This window comes from Mastigoproctus giganteus, chromosome 10 (genome assembly GCF_048544385.1).
Source record: "Mastigoproctus giganteus isolate SK-2022 chromosome 10, ASM4854438v1, whole genome shotgun sequence".
Lineage (NCBI taxonomy): Eukaryota > Metazoa > Arthropoda > Arachnida > Uropygi > Thelyphonidae > Mastigoproctus > Mastigoproctus giganteus.
In genome coordinates this window covers 150384204-150401408 of record NC_143584.1, presented here as the reverse complement: position 1 = coordinate 150401408, position 17205 = coordinate 150384204, and the positions used below count along the sequence as shown (strand labels likewise).

General features: G+C 39.5%; 1 protein-coding gene across 2 annotated transcripts in view; it reads right to left on the bottom strand.

Annotated features, from left to right (window-relative positions):
• LOC150079373 (26S proteasome non-ATPase regulatory subunit 11-like) overlaps window positions 1–16764 on the bottom strand; it is a 187376-nt gene extending 170612 nt beyond the window's left edge. For both annotated transcript variants that reach the window (XM_090383642.1, XM_090383643.1), the window contains exon 1: window positions 16675–16764. In XM_090383642.1, coding sequence (XP_090239768.1) covers window positions 16675–16762 — 88 coding nt within the window. In that variant the 5' untranslated portion in view covers window positions 16763–16764. The remainder of the gene's footprint in view (window positions 1–16674) is intronic.
• Window positions 16765–17205: the final 441 nt, after the last annotated feature.

Below are 17205 nucleotides of genomic sequence, written 5' to 3'. Positions count from 1 at the left end.
TAATAATAGAAAAATAATAGATTAAAACAACTAATAGATTAATAGCAGCCACTGGCAGAGGTGAAAGTGATTCTTGCACTGCTTCTATTGGAATGAGCAGCAGCCTGGAAAACAAGATGCAGGGGATTTCAGAGAGTGCTGGGAGTCACTGTGGTACAAGTAAACACATTTTGGTAAATAAATTTGATGAATTTGAGGTATTGCTCTAAACATCAAAGGCAGATATTGTTGGGATATCAGAGACCTGGTGTCACACAGATATAAGGGATGCAGAACTGGAATTTGGGGAGTACGTCTACAGAAAGGATAGACAGGATAGGAAGGGGGGAGGGGTTATGCTATTAGTTAAGAAACACATAAAAACCAAGGAAGTGCAGACAGTCGACATTGCTGGACAGTGTAGCGTGGAGTCAGTCTGGTGTGACAAGCACTGGAAGATCAAAATTGAGAGTAGGAGTGTGTTATAGGCCTAATGACTCTGATGAGTATAATAAAAAAAACTGTACAGGGAAATAGAGTGAGCCAGTAAATCGGAGAGTCTTACATTTTAATTTCCCGGATATTGACTGGACTTTGTGGGTTGGTCACTCACACACACTAGCAAAGCTTTTGTGGATTTATTGGATGATTGTTTTCTACATCAGCATGTTTGGGAGGCAACTAGAGGGAATAATACTCTTGATCTGATTATCAGTAGTGATTCTTCATTGAATTAAGAATCTGCAGATAAAGGACCACTAGGTGGCAGTGATCACAGTGGGCTGAAATGGGATTTACTCAAAGAGGTAACTACCATCAGGGGTAAAGGGAAGGGTTTTTGCTTTCATAAAGGCGACTACGGTGGTCTGAGACAGTATTTAAATTCTATATGGCAGGACCAACAGTAAATTCAAAATGGGAAGCATTCAAAGAATTTATCTTGGAATGCTACTAGGCGTTACATACCAACTAAGAAATATTGTTCAAGGCTTAGGCCTAAATGGATGTCAGATGAACTAATGAGATACGGCAGAGAAGAAAAATGCATGGGATACATATAAATTAATGGGGTGACATGGAAGCCTATGATAGATATAAGCTGGTCTGTAACCAAGTCACAAAGGAGGTTAGGCAAGCAAAGTCAGATTATGAGAAATCTTTGGCAAAGGATGCAAAGAAAAATAGCAAAGAGTTCTTTACCTATGTAAACTCTAGAAGGAAACTGATGAATCAGATTGGTCCACTTGATATCGATGGTTCAACTGTTGATGATCCTGCTCAGGTGGCCAACAAACTGAATGAGTATTTTGCATCTACATTCACACATGACGAGTTATTCAGGGAGGGAAATGCCAGAGGTGAAATAAATTCTGGCAGTGAGCTAGATGATTTTGTATTAACTGAGAGAAAAGTGGAGGAGAAATTGTTTAAGATAAAGAAAGGCACCCGGGGTGGATGTTGTTGTTGTTCGGTTTAATGACACACGGGCTACTAAGGCCAAATTGTGTCTGTTCATCGTTAATTTACAAGCATATCGTTAGAGAGCTTAAATTATATGCTTCTGTACAAGCCAATATGTTTTAAATATAATAAAAGTTCTGCAATATTCGCTTCATTTCCTAAGAAATGAGATAAATCAGGTGATGTACTCAACATGGAGAGTGACTGAAGAGTGTTTGACCGGATGGTTGAATGTAAGGGACAATCAACCAGAAAATGACTGATCGTAAGTTGCGTCTGACAGGATGAGCACTGTGGTGGGTTTTCTCCCAATAATAGAAAGAGATGAGTATGGTGAGTGTGTCCAATTCTGAGTCTTGCCTGTACCACTTCCTCTCGTCTGTTTCGTCGAAGCTAGATGGCCACAGATTTGGATCTTCTTTTACCCGGTAAAGTTTATTGTTTGTGTCACATTTCCAGTTCTGTGACCATTTATGGTAGCAAGCTTTGCGTATGACAGACTTATAGTCAGTGTAAGGAACTTGAGGATGTTGTGAGAGAGCAGGTTGAGGATGTTTAGCGGCAAAGTCAGCACTTTCATTTCCCGTAATGCCTGAATGGCCAGGGATCCAACAAAAACTGATTGGACATACTGCAAGAAAATAGCTGGGAATGAATCTGTTTCAATGTAGGATGAGAAGAGAAGTTTTTCCTTATGGCAGAGACAGTACTCAGGGAGTCTGTGTAAATTATGACAGATGAGATGAAAAGCTCAATCTTATTAAGCACTAACTTAATTGCATACAATTCAGCTGTGAAAACACTGCAAGCTGGCGGCAGTGTAGATGAAATTGTACATAATGGAAAAACTGCCACAGCACCTACCATACTGTCAGTTTTTGAACCATCTGTATAAATTTTACAGGCATAGCTGTTCATAGCAGCACGAACTGAATGTAACTGTCTAATATCGCAGGCAGGTATCATATTTTTCCCCCACTGGAGGAAGTGTATATCTTGAGAGACAGACACATATGCCAAAGTGGAACAGGTGCAGTTATGTCTTGAAAAATTTCATTTAATTTGACATTCCAACTGTGAACAAGCTCTTTGATCCTGAGCGAGGCAGGTCTATTTTCATTTGGCTTGCTCTCATAGAAGGCTTCCCAACGAGTATTATAAAGATACTCCCAACTTGGGTGTGATGGTAGATTCCGGATCTTAGCAGCGTATTGAAGCAGTAGCGCTTTTCTGCACAGGTGTAATGGGGGATCATGCACTTCAATATAAAGACTTTGGATTGGAGAAGTCCTGAAAGCTCCTAGCGCAGTCCTCAGAGCACTGTGATGGATCACATTTAGCTGTTTTAAAGTAATGTTCTGGGCAGAGTCATACACTGGACATCCATAATAGCCGTGAACGGATTAAACTTCTATAAAGATGCAGTAAAGTATATCGATCAGCTCCCCATGACATCGACAAGACCTATCGAAGTATATTCAAATGCTTCATATAAGAAGTTCTCAAATAAGTGATATGGGCTTGGAAATTTAGTTTGCTGTCTAATATTAGTCCAAGAAATTTAACGGTATTAACAAGCGGGATTGGAGTATTGTTTATTTGTAGTTCAGGTTCGGGATGGAGAGCTTGCTTCTTGCAAAAGTGAGTGACAGTGCATTTCTTTTCTGAGAGTTTGTAACCGTTCCGTGAAGTCCAGGATTCTATTTTGGTTATGGCAAGTTGTAGCTGCCATTCAATGGTATTCATACTTTGAGATTGACATGAAATGGTAAGATCATCTGCATACATATAAGTTTGAACAGTTTTTGGGATATATCGTGTTATGCTGCTAACTCGGATTGAAAACAGTGTTGGACAAAGTACTGATCCCTGCGGGACTCCCTTTTCCTGAATGTGAGATGTAGAGAGTACGTTTTTATATTGGACCTGAAAAGAACACAACTGCAGGAAATTGAATTATTTCCCGCAAATGGCCCTGAAGCCCCAGATGGTAAAGGTCCCTAATAATACCATGATGCCATGTAGTATCAAATGCCTTTTCAAGATCTAAATTGACCATGACTAGATGTTGTTTCATGACAAAGGCATTGCGGATATGAGATTCGGCTTTGATAAGCACGTTCAGCGTTGATCTATTTTTCCGAAAGCCATATTGTTGTTCTGGAAGGAGATTCTCTGACTTCAGGATGTAGGTGAGTCTAGTATGAACCATCCTTTCGAAAATTTTTCCCATGCAGCTCATAAGAAATATTGGCCTGTAATTTTCAACACAGGAAGGATCTTTTCCTGGTTTTGGTAAGGTGATAACGAACGAATGGCGCCATGAAGAAGGATAGGCATTTTCAGTGAAGATCCGATTATAAAAAATTAATAGAGTTCTCAAGTCTTCATCAAGTAAATTCTTTAGCATAATGTAATGAACTCCATCTGGACCTGCAGCGCTATTGGAAGATCTGTTTAATGATTCTTGAAGTTCTATTAATGTAAACGGTTGGTTGTACGACAGTGAGCACGACAGCTCGTGAAAAAGTACGACAGCGTGTGAAAAAGTTGATTTTGTACCGTTCTGCACCTGCTTTGATGTTCTGGAAGGTGGATGCATAGGTGGCAGAAGCTGAGATTTTTGCAAATGATTCTGCTAATGCATTTGCAACTTTTTCAGGAGTAGAAATGTCTTTCCCTCTCCAATGAAGTATCGGAGAGGGGGGCTGAGCAAATTTGCCATTTAATGCCTGTATTCTTTTCCAGATGACCCATGTATCTGTGTCTTTGGTAATGGTTGAGGCAAAAGCAAACAATGAATCCCGTTTCGCTTTCCGCCTAACTTGTCTAGCTTTCACTTTGAGTCTTTTATAAGCAATTAGGTTACTAGTGGTGGGATACTTGCGGAAATTATTCCAAGCACGGTTTTTTTCCTGTTTGGCAATTAAACAATCTGTATTCCACCAGTGATTTCTGTGTTTGTGATAAGGCATGGATTTTGGAATGGAAGCATTAGCTGCAGTGAGAATCTGATTGGTTATATAAGTATTTACTTCATCAATATGTTGTCTTTGAACATAAAATCCGTCTAAGAGTCTTTGGGCAGAATAGCCTCTCCAGTTTGCCTTTTTAAACTGCCAGTTGGATTGTTGAACAGGATTAGGAGTTACTCTTGTTTATAGTGAGCAAATAATTGGAAAGTGATCACTGTTAAAGATATCGGTTAATACCAACCATGTCATGATTGGAAAGATAAATGGTGAACAAATTGACAAGTCTATTGCAGAAACAGATCCTGTTGCTAGGTGTATGTAAGTAGGAGATCCAGAATTTAATAAATTAAGATCATTATTGTTTATGAATTCCTCCATCAATTTGCCTCTTCTATCCATTGTAGCAGACCCCCACAATGGATGATTTCCATTAAAGTCACCAAAGAGACAAATTGGAGTTGGGAGTTGTGAAATCAGGCTGTCAATTTCTGAATGCAGAAAGTGGTAGAGATGGTGAAATATAGATGGAAACAATGGTAACTGAAATACCAACTGCAATATGAGCTGCCACAACTTCTAGAGTGGTTCTCAATTGGATCAGCCTGGATGGAATGTCAGAGTTAACAAGAATAGCTACTCCGCCACAGGTAGGAGAGTTTGAACTCATATCTCGTCTGTATATCACATAATTTGAGAATTTTGGTGAAATTTGGGGTGACAAGAAAGTTTCCTGTAGGGATACACCTATGGGATTGAATTGAGCTAGTAAATCCCTAAGTCGTCAGAATGACTACTTAGTCCTCTGCAGTTTCATTGTATGATGTTATACATTATTTAGATTTAGCTGAGGATGATTCGTCTGACTGTTTTTTGTTCGTGGGACATTTTTTCTGGTCTTTTTTTGGGAATGTGGGGCGTCCAATATCCATGGTGTCATCTGCATGGAGTTCTAGAATGGGATCCTCGTTACCTAGCAGCTCATCTACATCCATATTATTGGTAGGCGATTCCATTTTTTCAGAGACTGAGTGAGATTTTAATGGTTCTTTTTTCAACTGAGACCAATGGGGTATGAGTAGGGATACTGATTGGAGTATTTGTGGCTTCGCTAGTTTTTTTTGGAGGATTATGAGGATTATCTTTTTAGAGGTTGAAAGTGTAAATTTAAGCCAATTCGCTAGAGAGGTGTTAAGCGGAACTGGTACATCCATTTGAGCTGCAGTAGAAACAAAGTTTCGAGTGCGAGCTGCATAAGAACAACTACTAGGCATGGTCGACATAACTTGTCCACGTGCCTCAAGAAATGTGACTTTATTTTCAATTTTGTATTTTTGAATTTTCTTTCCTGTTATCCATATCTCACAAGTTTTGGAAAAGGCTGGATGGCTTCCTTTGAAGTTTGGACAAACAGGAGTTTTGACCGAACGATCTGCTTGGATGTGATCTTTAGAGCCACAGATGGGACATATGGCTTCCCCTCGACAAGCCTACTGAGAATAGCCGTATTCCTGACATTTAAAGCAACGAACAGGATTCAGGATGTATGGTCGAATCCAGCAGTTTAAATAACCAGCTTTAATAGAGGATGGTAAGTCTGGAGTGCTAAATGTCAAAATGATGGATCTTGTTAAAGTAAGATTTCCATCTTTTTTCGTCATGATCCGTTTTACATTTATTACTTTCTGACTGCTGAGTTTTGGAGTAGTTCTTCGGAGACTGTAATTAGGTCCCACTCACTGATGACACCTTTTGATGAATTTAATGTTTTGTGGGGACTAATTTCTTCTGTCAACCCACCAAATGTTGTTTTTAACAGCCGCTCAGAATGTTTTGAGGTGGCTGTTTCTATCAGAAGGTCTCCGGATTGCAGTCTTTTAACCATTTTTGGTGATCCAGCAATAGACTCCAAGATTTTCTGAATTAAGAATGGTGATAACTTACCCACAGTTTGGGCAGATAGGGAATGAATCACCAGGAAGTTTGGACAATCACCATGACATTCTGCTTCTCTTCAGTCTTTTAGGTTGACTTCAGTCATGGTCAGTGTTAGAAGCTTCCACTCTTGAGCTCAAAGGCTCTAAGTTTGGATAATGATTTTTATCCATGATCACTTCTTTTGGCTCTGGGGGCTTGCCTTTACCACCCAGGTTACCGGCCCTACCACGGGGAGGCAGGAGCAGTGCCGCTTGGTTGCCAAGAGTAGAGTTAGTTATTAAGTTAGTACGGCTAGCTAAATTAAAGAAAAAGGTACTTGCCTTCTTCTGGGGTCTCTTCTTAGTGTTTTTAAGTAAGTACAGCTACTTAACAGAAAATTTTAATTCTATGAGAAAAACAAGGAAAGTTCTGTCACACTTGGAGAAAAAATGCTTTATAAACACGCAAGAATCGCTTGGTACCCGGAGCCCCTGGAGTGGATGGGATCTATCCAGTTATATTAAAGGATGCAGCAAAGGAAGTAATCAAACCCTTAGTCATAATTACGAGAGTTTCCTTGGACTCAAGTTTTATTGGAGATGTGCAAATGTGACTCCAATTCACAAAGGAGGATCAAAGGGTGACAAGTAATTATAGACCTCTTAGTTTAACTTCTGTTCCAGGAAAATTAATGGAGGCACTGGTTAAAGAAGCACTGCAGGATCATCTAGACAAGACTTCAGTTATGGCTCTGACACAGAATGGTCTTGTTAAGGGGAAGTCTTGTCTGACCAATTTCATTGGATACTATGATGTGGTCACAAAGGAACTGGATGCAGGGAATAACTTTGATATCATATATTTGGATCTTAGAAAGGCTTTTGATACTGTTGCACATGGAAGACTGCTGCACAAATTAGAGCAGTGTGGCATTGGAGGCAAATTGCTGCTATGGATAAAGAGATGGTTGAGTGGGAGAAGACAGAGTGGTAATCAATGGATACTGCTCTTCGTGGACTAATATTATTAGTGGAATCCCTCAGGGTTCAGAGTTGGGTCCATTGTTGTTTTCTGTATTCATTAATGATATTGATGATGGTATATCAGGCATAAAGTTTGTAGACGATACGAAGGTTGGTAGGGCTGTTAAAGACACTAATGACATTTAAAAAAAAAGGTAAACTGCAGCCATTATCAACCCATTGATAATGGCTGCTGAATTCTGATGGGATCCTTCCACTTGTTCAGATTACGAACCTACGGGGGCATAAATTCAAATTAAGAAAGGACATATGTAGAATAGATGTGCGGAAATTTGCCTTTAGCCAGCAGGTGGTTAATTGCTGGAACAAACTTCCATCTGTTGTTGTGGAAGTTAATAGGTTAAATAAATTTAAGGAAGAACTGGACAGGCATTTGGAGGGAATGGTGTGATTTTTTTTTTTTTTTTTTTTGGCTGATGCTGCATAAGCTCATACACGTGCGTTCTTGCATCACATGCCACTGCTACTACTACATTGCAGGATAGAAGCCTCCTCAACAATTCATGTTGAGGGAAATGGACCATAATCTGCCATGCTGGTCCAGTGCAGGTTGGCAGATCGACCGTATTTAGCAGTCAGGGGCTTGAACTCCGGTCTACTCAAGGAGCGTGTGCTACTGCACTCCTGCTCCTGACCACTTGGCTACACCGCTGCAACAGGATTTAGAAAATGAAGTTTAACATTGACAAATGTAAAGTACTACACATGGAAAGCAGAAAACCCCAGTGTAATGTATCAACTCTGTGGTACTACACTGACAGGGGTAGAGAACAGGGGGTAAGTGTGCAGGCAGATATGAAGTTTTCTGAGCAATGCAGATGGTCTGCCAGAGTAGCTCATGGTGTCTCATCAATGATATACAGGAATATTTCTAGAAGGGATAAGGAGGTGATTATCTCCTTGTATAAGGCAATGGTCAGGCCACAACTTGAGTACCGTATACAGGTCTGGAGGTCTCATTTTAAGAAGGATGTAGAGCTGTTGGAACAAGTACAGAGAAGGGCAACAAGATTAGTGAATGGAACAACGGGTTGCTCTTATGAAGAAAGGTTTAAGTTTTGCAGATTACAGTGTCCGGAGACTAGGCACCTGCGAGGTGATCTGATTGAGGTGTATAAAGCCTTGAATGGTTTGAGCATGCTCAATGCTGATGGGATTTTTCTGTTCGCTCAGAATAATCACCTGAGAGGGCATAAATTCAAATTGAGGAATTTGCCTTTAGCCAGCGGGTAATTGAAATGTAGAAGAGACTTCCATATTTTGTTGTGGAAGTTGATAGCCTAAATAAATTTAAGGCTGAGCTGGACAGGTATGTGGAATGAAGAGAGAGGCGAAATGGGAGTGGTTTTCTTTGTTTTTATTTTCTGGTTGATGCTACATAAGCTTGCTTTCTTACATCGTATGCATCTACTAATGCTAATAAAAATAAATGAATAAAATGTTTATCTGAAATAGTCCCACCCCAATAAGAGGCACAACTCAAAACTTTCCTGTTTATAAAACCAGTTACCCCTAGAAAACCCTGTAACAGGAGTTTATTGTATTACATACTACACAACCATGAGGAACTTGCTAAAACAGTATGTAAGCTGAACACCTTTTCTCAAAAATTATATATCTTTGAAGCAGTATTAAATCCATAGTGAAAGTCTCTGTTCCCAAGTATAAAATCAAAACCACAACTAAAATTTTTCAAATAGAGAAGTTTAATTACATGCCAAGTCATATATGCCACTCAAATGGTATTAAAAAGCATTCTGCTTCAAGATGGTCGTCAACGAAAAACGATGCCCAATGATGACCGCTATATACTCTTACAGGCCAAGAGAGACTGACAACAGACAGCGGATCGATTGCAAACCAGCTGCACAGGACCCAGGATATCATGGTTTACTGTGGCAAACATCCACAAAGGTGAATTGTTTGCCCGACAGCAGCGCATTGGGATAAGGTACTCTTTACTGATGAGAGTAGATTCAGTCAGCAGTGATTCTGGATGTCAGCTAATCTGGCGAGAGGTTGGCACACGGTATCACCCTGCAAACGTCACTGAAAGGGATCAGTATGGTGGTCGAGGTGTTCTCGTCTGGGGAGGCATTATCTTGGATGGATGTACACAACTCCAGATACTGGAAGGCGGTACTGTAACCGGTGCATTCTACTGTACTGAGGTAATCCTTCCCCATGTGCGTCTGTTCCGAGGTGCCATTGGCCTCATGTTTATAGATGATAACGCCACACCCCATCATGCTGCAGCTGTTGATATGCTTTTGGAAAGTGAGGACATTGTTCGTATGGATTGGCCTGCCCGTTCCACTGTTTGTAAATCCCATCGAACACATATGGGACACTCTGGGGAGACGCCTAGCGGCATGTCCACACCCACCAGAAAATGTTCACCAGCTGAAGATGGTGCTGACAGAGGAATGGATGATGTTACTATAAGAACGTATCAACAACATTGTTCTAAGTATGGACAGGTGGTGCAAAGCCTGCATCGACATTAGGGGTGGCCATATCTCCTACTGAGGACAACCTCTTCCCTTTGTTCCATCTTTGGCAGTGAGCCATCTAGATCATGGCAGCAAGTGCTATGTTGCCATTTTTGAATAAAGTCCCTCTGTACCGCTTTGTTTCCATTGTTGTGTTGGTGTTTTCCTTCATTTCTGTACCTCACGAGGTTCCTTTGGTATGCTTTTCCCATATCCAGGCCACTCTTTTGAGAAGCTACAGGTGAAAACCTGACTGGTCCAGAAATACACTGGTCCAGTGTATTTCTCTTAGTAGGTGCAGTGTGTATGGAAGTAAAACAATTAAGGAATAATGAAAACATCATTACGGAAATATTTCCATTAGTGGGAGTAGGCCTGGTAGTGCAATTAAGGAATATGGTGAACAGTGATAAGGCAGGTGCGGAAGGGTTAAAATTAAAAGCTTCTGAGGAATAGTTTAATCCCTCTATTACACTGCCACTTGACGATGTGACAACACTCAGTGCATTTTGGGAAAGGATGTTGGTATGAAGCAGTTCAAGGGGTATTGTGAACAGGTGATCTTGAGGTAAAAAGATGGAGTTTCGTTGTGTGGGAAAAATATTGTTTTTCCCACCAAAGGAAGAAGAATGAGTTTAAAGAATAACACTATGATTGGGTCAGGTTTAGATAGGGGAGATAAGTAAATGCGTGCAAACCCCGCTGGGGTTTGCACATAAGCTTGCGTATAAAACAGTAGTAAAAGTGGCGATTGTAACTTGCAATCAATTCAATAAATAAATAAATGAGAAGAAAATAAATAAGGTGCTCGCACCAAAAGAGGGGTTTGTGGTTGTTGCTCGGAAGGATTGCAGACTTCCAGTGGTAGTTCTGGGAGTGTCCAGCTATATAGTGAAGGGTCCAGCCAGGCATATTCCTGTGGTAGAAGTTAATCCAGAGGTTGAATAACAAAGCCAGTCAGATAGTGCCGTGGCTTTTACTACTGCTGTGGTAATTTCCTTCAGTATTAACAGAGAACTGTCCCTGAAATAAGACAGTACTGGAAGAGCTATACAGCAGAGAGGCAGAGTTCGAGAGAGAGATCACCGCACTCCATGGAAGGAACCCGCACAAAGGAATCCCACCGTGAAAGAAGGTAAGTCCTCTGAACTGTGCTGTTTTGGAAATGGTACTTAGATAAAGTAGGAGATTATTTTAGAGCAAGGTTGAAGTTGGAGAAACACGAGAAATAAGGAAATGTTTAGTATTGCGTGGTTTATTGGTTGAAGTTGTAAATAAAATTGATATTGCTAAATTAAGAGAGACTACATGGAATTGTTAGTATTAAGTTAGCGACTTATGGATTGCTGTTGTGAAGAGAATTGATATTGGTCATTAAAATAAATATGAGGAAGTGATTAAGATTGAATCAGTTTAGTGTGGAAGCTGTAGAGAGAGTTGAGATTGATAATGGAGAGAAATTTTATGGAAATGATCGCAGGTATTAACAGATTAAATGAGAAAAATGAACAGATTAGATGTAAATGAACACCAGTTATGTACTGTAAGTAGTTTTGTATGATAAATGACTTGTTTTATATTTGTGTCATTGCTCTTGAGAAACTGACAGCTCACATATAATAAATCTATATATGATATATAATATATGTATACATGTGGGGGGAATATCCTTCAGCTCTTGTATGTGTGGGGGGGAGGGATTATCCCCCAGCTCCTGGAAATTCTCATTTTTTAACGTAGTCAGGTAGGTTGTGGGGATTAGTGCTTGAGGAGCTGCTGTACAAAAATCATAACAATGACCACTGATGGCAATACTAAGGTACAGGGAAATAAAAATTAATAAATATCACCCCCCCCAACTTAGATTTAGTTTCCTCACCAAGCTTAACCATCAGATCCTTTCTTTCGTTAATACAGATACAGTGCCATAAAAAGTCAAAAAGGAAATATTTTTATTTTTAATTAAAAGGAAAAGATTTTTTGAAGATGAGGGAATAAGTAAGGAGGGGGAGGTTAAACCGCAACTCAACTAAGACTATCTCAGTACAAAGCACCAACCAGCACAGAATCAAAAAGGCCGTTTTCGTGGGCTAATTAAATATGAACCAAAATTAGATCCAGTTTAAACGATAACACTATTGAGTTTCTTAAGAGCTCACTTTATTCGGACAGGTAGTGTGGATGATTATTTTTTTATTTTCAGAATAACTGTATGTTTAATAATTTCTGCTAGAATATTTATTATTGTAATAAAAGTTTGATTTAAAACATGAATTCAAGTAACTACTTGTTTTTTCCTTACTTTATTGCACCTAATTTTCATCAAAATTTATTGCAAAAAATGTTTTTTTTGAAATACCAGTATCCTGGTTTCATAAATTAAAAATACTGAAATACCAGTATTAAGATTTTGACCGGTATTGTGAGCCCTAATAGGAAGGGAGGAGGAGATATTATGCTATTAGTTACGAAACACAAAATCTAAGGAAGTACAGCCAGTTGATGCATTGGACAGTGCAGTGATGAGTCCATTTGGTATGACATAAACACCGGCAAAGCAAAATTGAAAGTACAAGTGGCCTAATGACTGGTATGGATATAATGAACAACTGTACAAAGAAATAGAGTGGGCCAGTAAATCAGACTTTCTTATAATGGGGGATTTTAATTTCCCATATATTGACTGGAACTTGTGGGTTGGTCACTCACACTAGCAAGGCTTTTGTGGATATATTGGATGATTGTTTTCTACAGAGGCATGTTCAGGAGGCAATTAGGGGACCTGATCTGATTATCAGTAGTGATTCTTCATGCATTAAGAATCTGCAGATAAAGAAACCACTAGGTGGCAGTGATCACAGTGTGCTAAGGTGGGATTTACTCAAAGAGGTAACCACTATCAGAGGTAAAGGGAAGGATTTTTTCTTTCATAAAGGTGACTACAATTCACTTTGATCCTGCCCATTCTTCTTTACGGATCGGAAACATGGATTTGTCTCAAGTTAGATTTGAACAAACTTGAGGTATTCCAAATGCGATGCCTGCGGCAGATCTTGGGCATCTCTCTTCGCGACCGCATCACTAATGATACCATCCGCGCCAGATGCCAACAGCAACAAACCATTGCCGACCAAATCCAGAAGCGAAGGCTCAGATGGTTTGGCCACGTATGTAGAATGGGCACGAACAGAATACCATCCACACTCCTTTGGAGACAACGACCCACCCAATGGAGCATCCAACGGACCGCGCCTAGGAAAACGTGGGCCAAGCAAGTGGAAGATGACTTGAAGAGCCGACGTCTCGACCTTAACCAGGCCAGGACTGAAGCCATGGATCGTAAGGTATGGAAGAACATCACAGAGCAAGTCCGAAACCCTGCGGCACCTACAGCAGCATACTGGTTGCGTGGCCAACCGCCTCCCCCAGCTGCCAGCTAAGGACCAAAGAAGAAGAAGAAGACTACAATTCATGAGTTTGTGGGTAGTAAATGGATGGCCAGTGCTCAAAACAGAAGGAACTGGAAAGTTGCTTGAGAGGCCTTCATCCTGCAGTGGATTGAAAATGGCTGATGATGATGATGATAATGGTCTGAGCCAGTTTTTAAATTCTATACAGTGGGACCAACTGAAGATGTTGCCAACAGCAAATTCTAAATGGAAAGCATTCAAAGAATTAATCTTGGAAGCTACTAAGCTTTTCATACCAACTAAGAAATATTGTTCAAGGTTTAGGCCTAAATGGATGTCAGATGAACTGATGAGGCATGTGGAAGAGAAGAAAAATGCAGGGATACATATAAATTAACAGGTGACACAGAAGCCTATGGTAGATATAAGTTGGTCTGTAATCAAGTCACAAAGGACGTTAGGCAGGCAAAGGCAGATTATGAGAAATCTTTGGCAAAGGATGCCAAGAAAAACAGCAAAGAGTTTTTCTGATTTCGATGGTTCAACTATTGATGATCCTGGTCAGGTAGCTTGCAAACTGAATGAATATTTTGCATCTACATTTACACATGAGTCTGGCAGTGAGCTAAATTACTTTGTAATAACTGAGAATGGAACAGAAACTTAAAAATAAACATAATAAAGGCACCTGGGGTGGATGGGATCTATCCAGTTATATTAAGGGAGGCAGCAAAGGAAGCAAGCAAACCCTTAGCCATAATTATGAGAGCGTCCTTGGACTCATGTGAGGTACCCATAGACTTGAGATGTGTAATGTGACCTCAATTCACAAAGGAAGATCAAAGGGAGACAAGTAATTACAGACTGTTAGTTAACTTCTGTTCCAGGGAAATTAATGGAGGCACTGTTTTAAGAAGCACTGCAGGATCATCTAGACAAGACTTCAGTTATAAATCAGACAGTATGGATTTGTTAAGGGGAAGTCTTGCTGATCAATTTGATTGGATACTAAGATGTGGTCACGAAGGAACTGGATGGAAAGAATAATTCTGATATCATAAATTTGGATATTAGGAAGGCTTCTGATACTGTTGCTCATGGAAGACTGCTGTACAAATTGGAGCAGTGTGGCACTGGGGACAAATTGCTGCTATGAATAAAAGGATGGTTGAGTGGGAGAAGATAGTGGTAATCAATGGACACTGCTCTTCATGGATTAATGTTATTAGTGGAGTCCCAGAGGTTCAGTGTTGGGTCCATTGTTGTTTTCTGTATTTATTAATGATACTGATGAAGGTATATCAGGCTTAATGTCTAAGTTTGCAGACGATACAAAGATTGGCAGGGTTGTTAATGACACTAATGACAGTACGCTATTGCAATAGGATCTAGAAAAGTTAAACAGATGGGCTTTGAGGTGGCAACTGAAGTTTAACATTGACAAATGTAAACTACTCCACATGGGTAGCAGTAACCGCAGAGTAACGTATCAACTGTGATACTACACTCACGGTGATAGAGAATGAAAAGGACCTAGGGGTAATTGTGCAGTCAGATATGAAGTTTTCTGAGCAGTGTGAGCAGTCTCCAAGAGTAGCTCATGGTGTCTTGTTAATAGAGGAATTTTTCTAGCAAGGAAAAGAAGATGATTATCCCCTTGTATAAGGGGCAATGGTTCACATCTTGTGAGTATGGGATTGGCACACTTAGGGTTCTGAGCTGGATATCATCATTCTTCTATTTCTTGGTGATTCCCTTCTCTCAGGATAGTTCAGAATTTTTTTTTTTTTTTTTTTGGCTGGTGCAGCATAAGCCTCAGGCTTCCTTGCACCATATGGCTAATAATAATGGTCAGACCACACCTGGAGTACTGTATACAGGTCTGGAGGCCTCATTTTAGGAAGGATGTAGAGCTGCTGGAACGAGTACAGAGAAGGGCAACAAGATTAATGAATGGAATAAAGGGTTGCTCTTATGAAGAAAGGCTTAAATTTTGCAAATTACAGTGTTCTGGAGACTAGGCACCCAGGAGGTGATGTTGTCGGAGGTTTTATGGCGCAACAGCAGCTAAAAGCCATTATGTGCCACCCGGGAGGTGATCTAATTGAGGTGTATAAGGCCTTGAATGGTTTCAGCAAGCTCAGTGTTGATGGGATTCTTCCTCTTGTCCAGATTAATCGCCTGAGGGGACATAAATTCAAATTGAGGAAAGACAGTTGTAGAATGTGCAGTAATTTACCTTTAGCCAGGGGCTGGTTGATTTCTGGAATTAACTTTCATCTGTCGTAGAAGTGGATAGCTTAAATAAATTCATGGCAGAACCATACAAACATTTGGAACAAATGGAGGATGGGTGAAAGGGGAAGAGTTTTATTTTTTGTGGCTGATACTGTATAAGCTTGCTCTCTTGAATCATATGCCTCTAAAAATGCTAATTACACACACATGTACATTGTATGTAATTGTTTTCATTAATAAATAATTATTATATATGTGTATTCGATTATTTATCTAATTTACTAGTTTTGAATGGGTTGGACTGGTAGGTTTCAAAATTCACAAAAAGCAAAGGGGCACCAAAACTGTTTGCACACAACGCAAGGCCCAGAATACTTCAGCACAATCCTGGGGAGGACACAGAAATTAAATTTATTACTATCAATATTAAGTACTAGTATTAATAGTCACAAATGATGCAAGAAAGCAAGCTTATACAGCATCAGCCAAAAAATAAAAAAATAAAATAAAATAAATTGGCTGATGCCCTTGCTTATAAGTCCGCATGTTGTAAGAAACAATGCAACATACAGTTACCAACGACCACTTTAATAAGATTTTTGAAACTAGTACGTCAACTATATTTCATACAGTACAGTATGCGGCCATACACACTTGCCTTAATTTATTTATTATAGAAAGTTTATTCTTTTATTTAATGTTTTGAAATTTTGGCCGAATAAATACAACCAGGAGTGGGGTTTAAGATATCAGAAAAACCGTGAGAAATATGTACACGATATAATAAAAATATAAAATAACAAAATTCAATCAGACTATTAAAAAAATTATCTGCTACCAATATCTTGAATTCCTTCTTAAATTTTAAAACATGCAATGCGCGTCTATGCATACTAAATGTAGAAAAAAATTTTGAAGCATAGAACCTATTTATTTATCAAAAAATAAAGAATGCTAAACGATGACAAATTACTTAAATGACAACTAGTTCCAGCATGCCAACAACTAAGCCTAATCGCAACTGCAACACAACTCGTGATATACAAGAATTCATAATGAAGCAATCGGTGTTTTAATAAACACGTTCCAATTAAATTACTTTTGTAGCTTCCTAACAATACTAAAGTACAGCGCATAGCATCAGGAACAAGCCCTTGCTTACCAGTCCGAACCAGTAACTCAATATCTGCCTGAGCGTCTGTTAATGACAAAGCTCTATCCCCTTCTAATACCGGAGTTGAACTCGCCATTTCTACTCGATGTGCGATCGCAGTGCCTCGTAGCTGAAAATACATTTCTTTTCTTCTCCCTTTTTTTGGGGGTGGAGGGGGGAGAGTTACCAAATTGGTAACAAACCAAGCAAGATTAACCACAGTTGCAGCCATGTGGAGAGGGGATTGAGGGTAAGAATCCCCAAAAGTTTGTTTTATTTTATACTGTCAAGTGTTCACACTTATAGAAGTTACTAACTTTATTTTATTTTTCTTTTGGAATCTACAAACTGTCATCTCTCCAACAAGGAATTTCTGGGTGAATCACTAAGGCTAATCGTATTACTGGATCATCATTGTCACCAATGCCACTTCTTTCTCAGATTCCTTGTTTTTCTTCCATATTACTCATGATGAAAATTTAAGCAACCAACACAAAAATTGCAAGCGTTATGAGTTTTTAATGATCAGACCAGACAAAA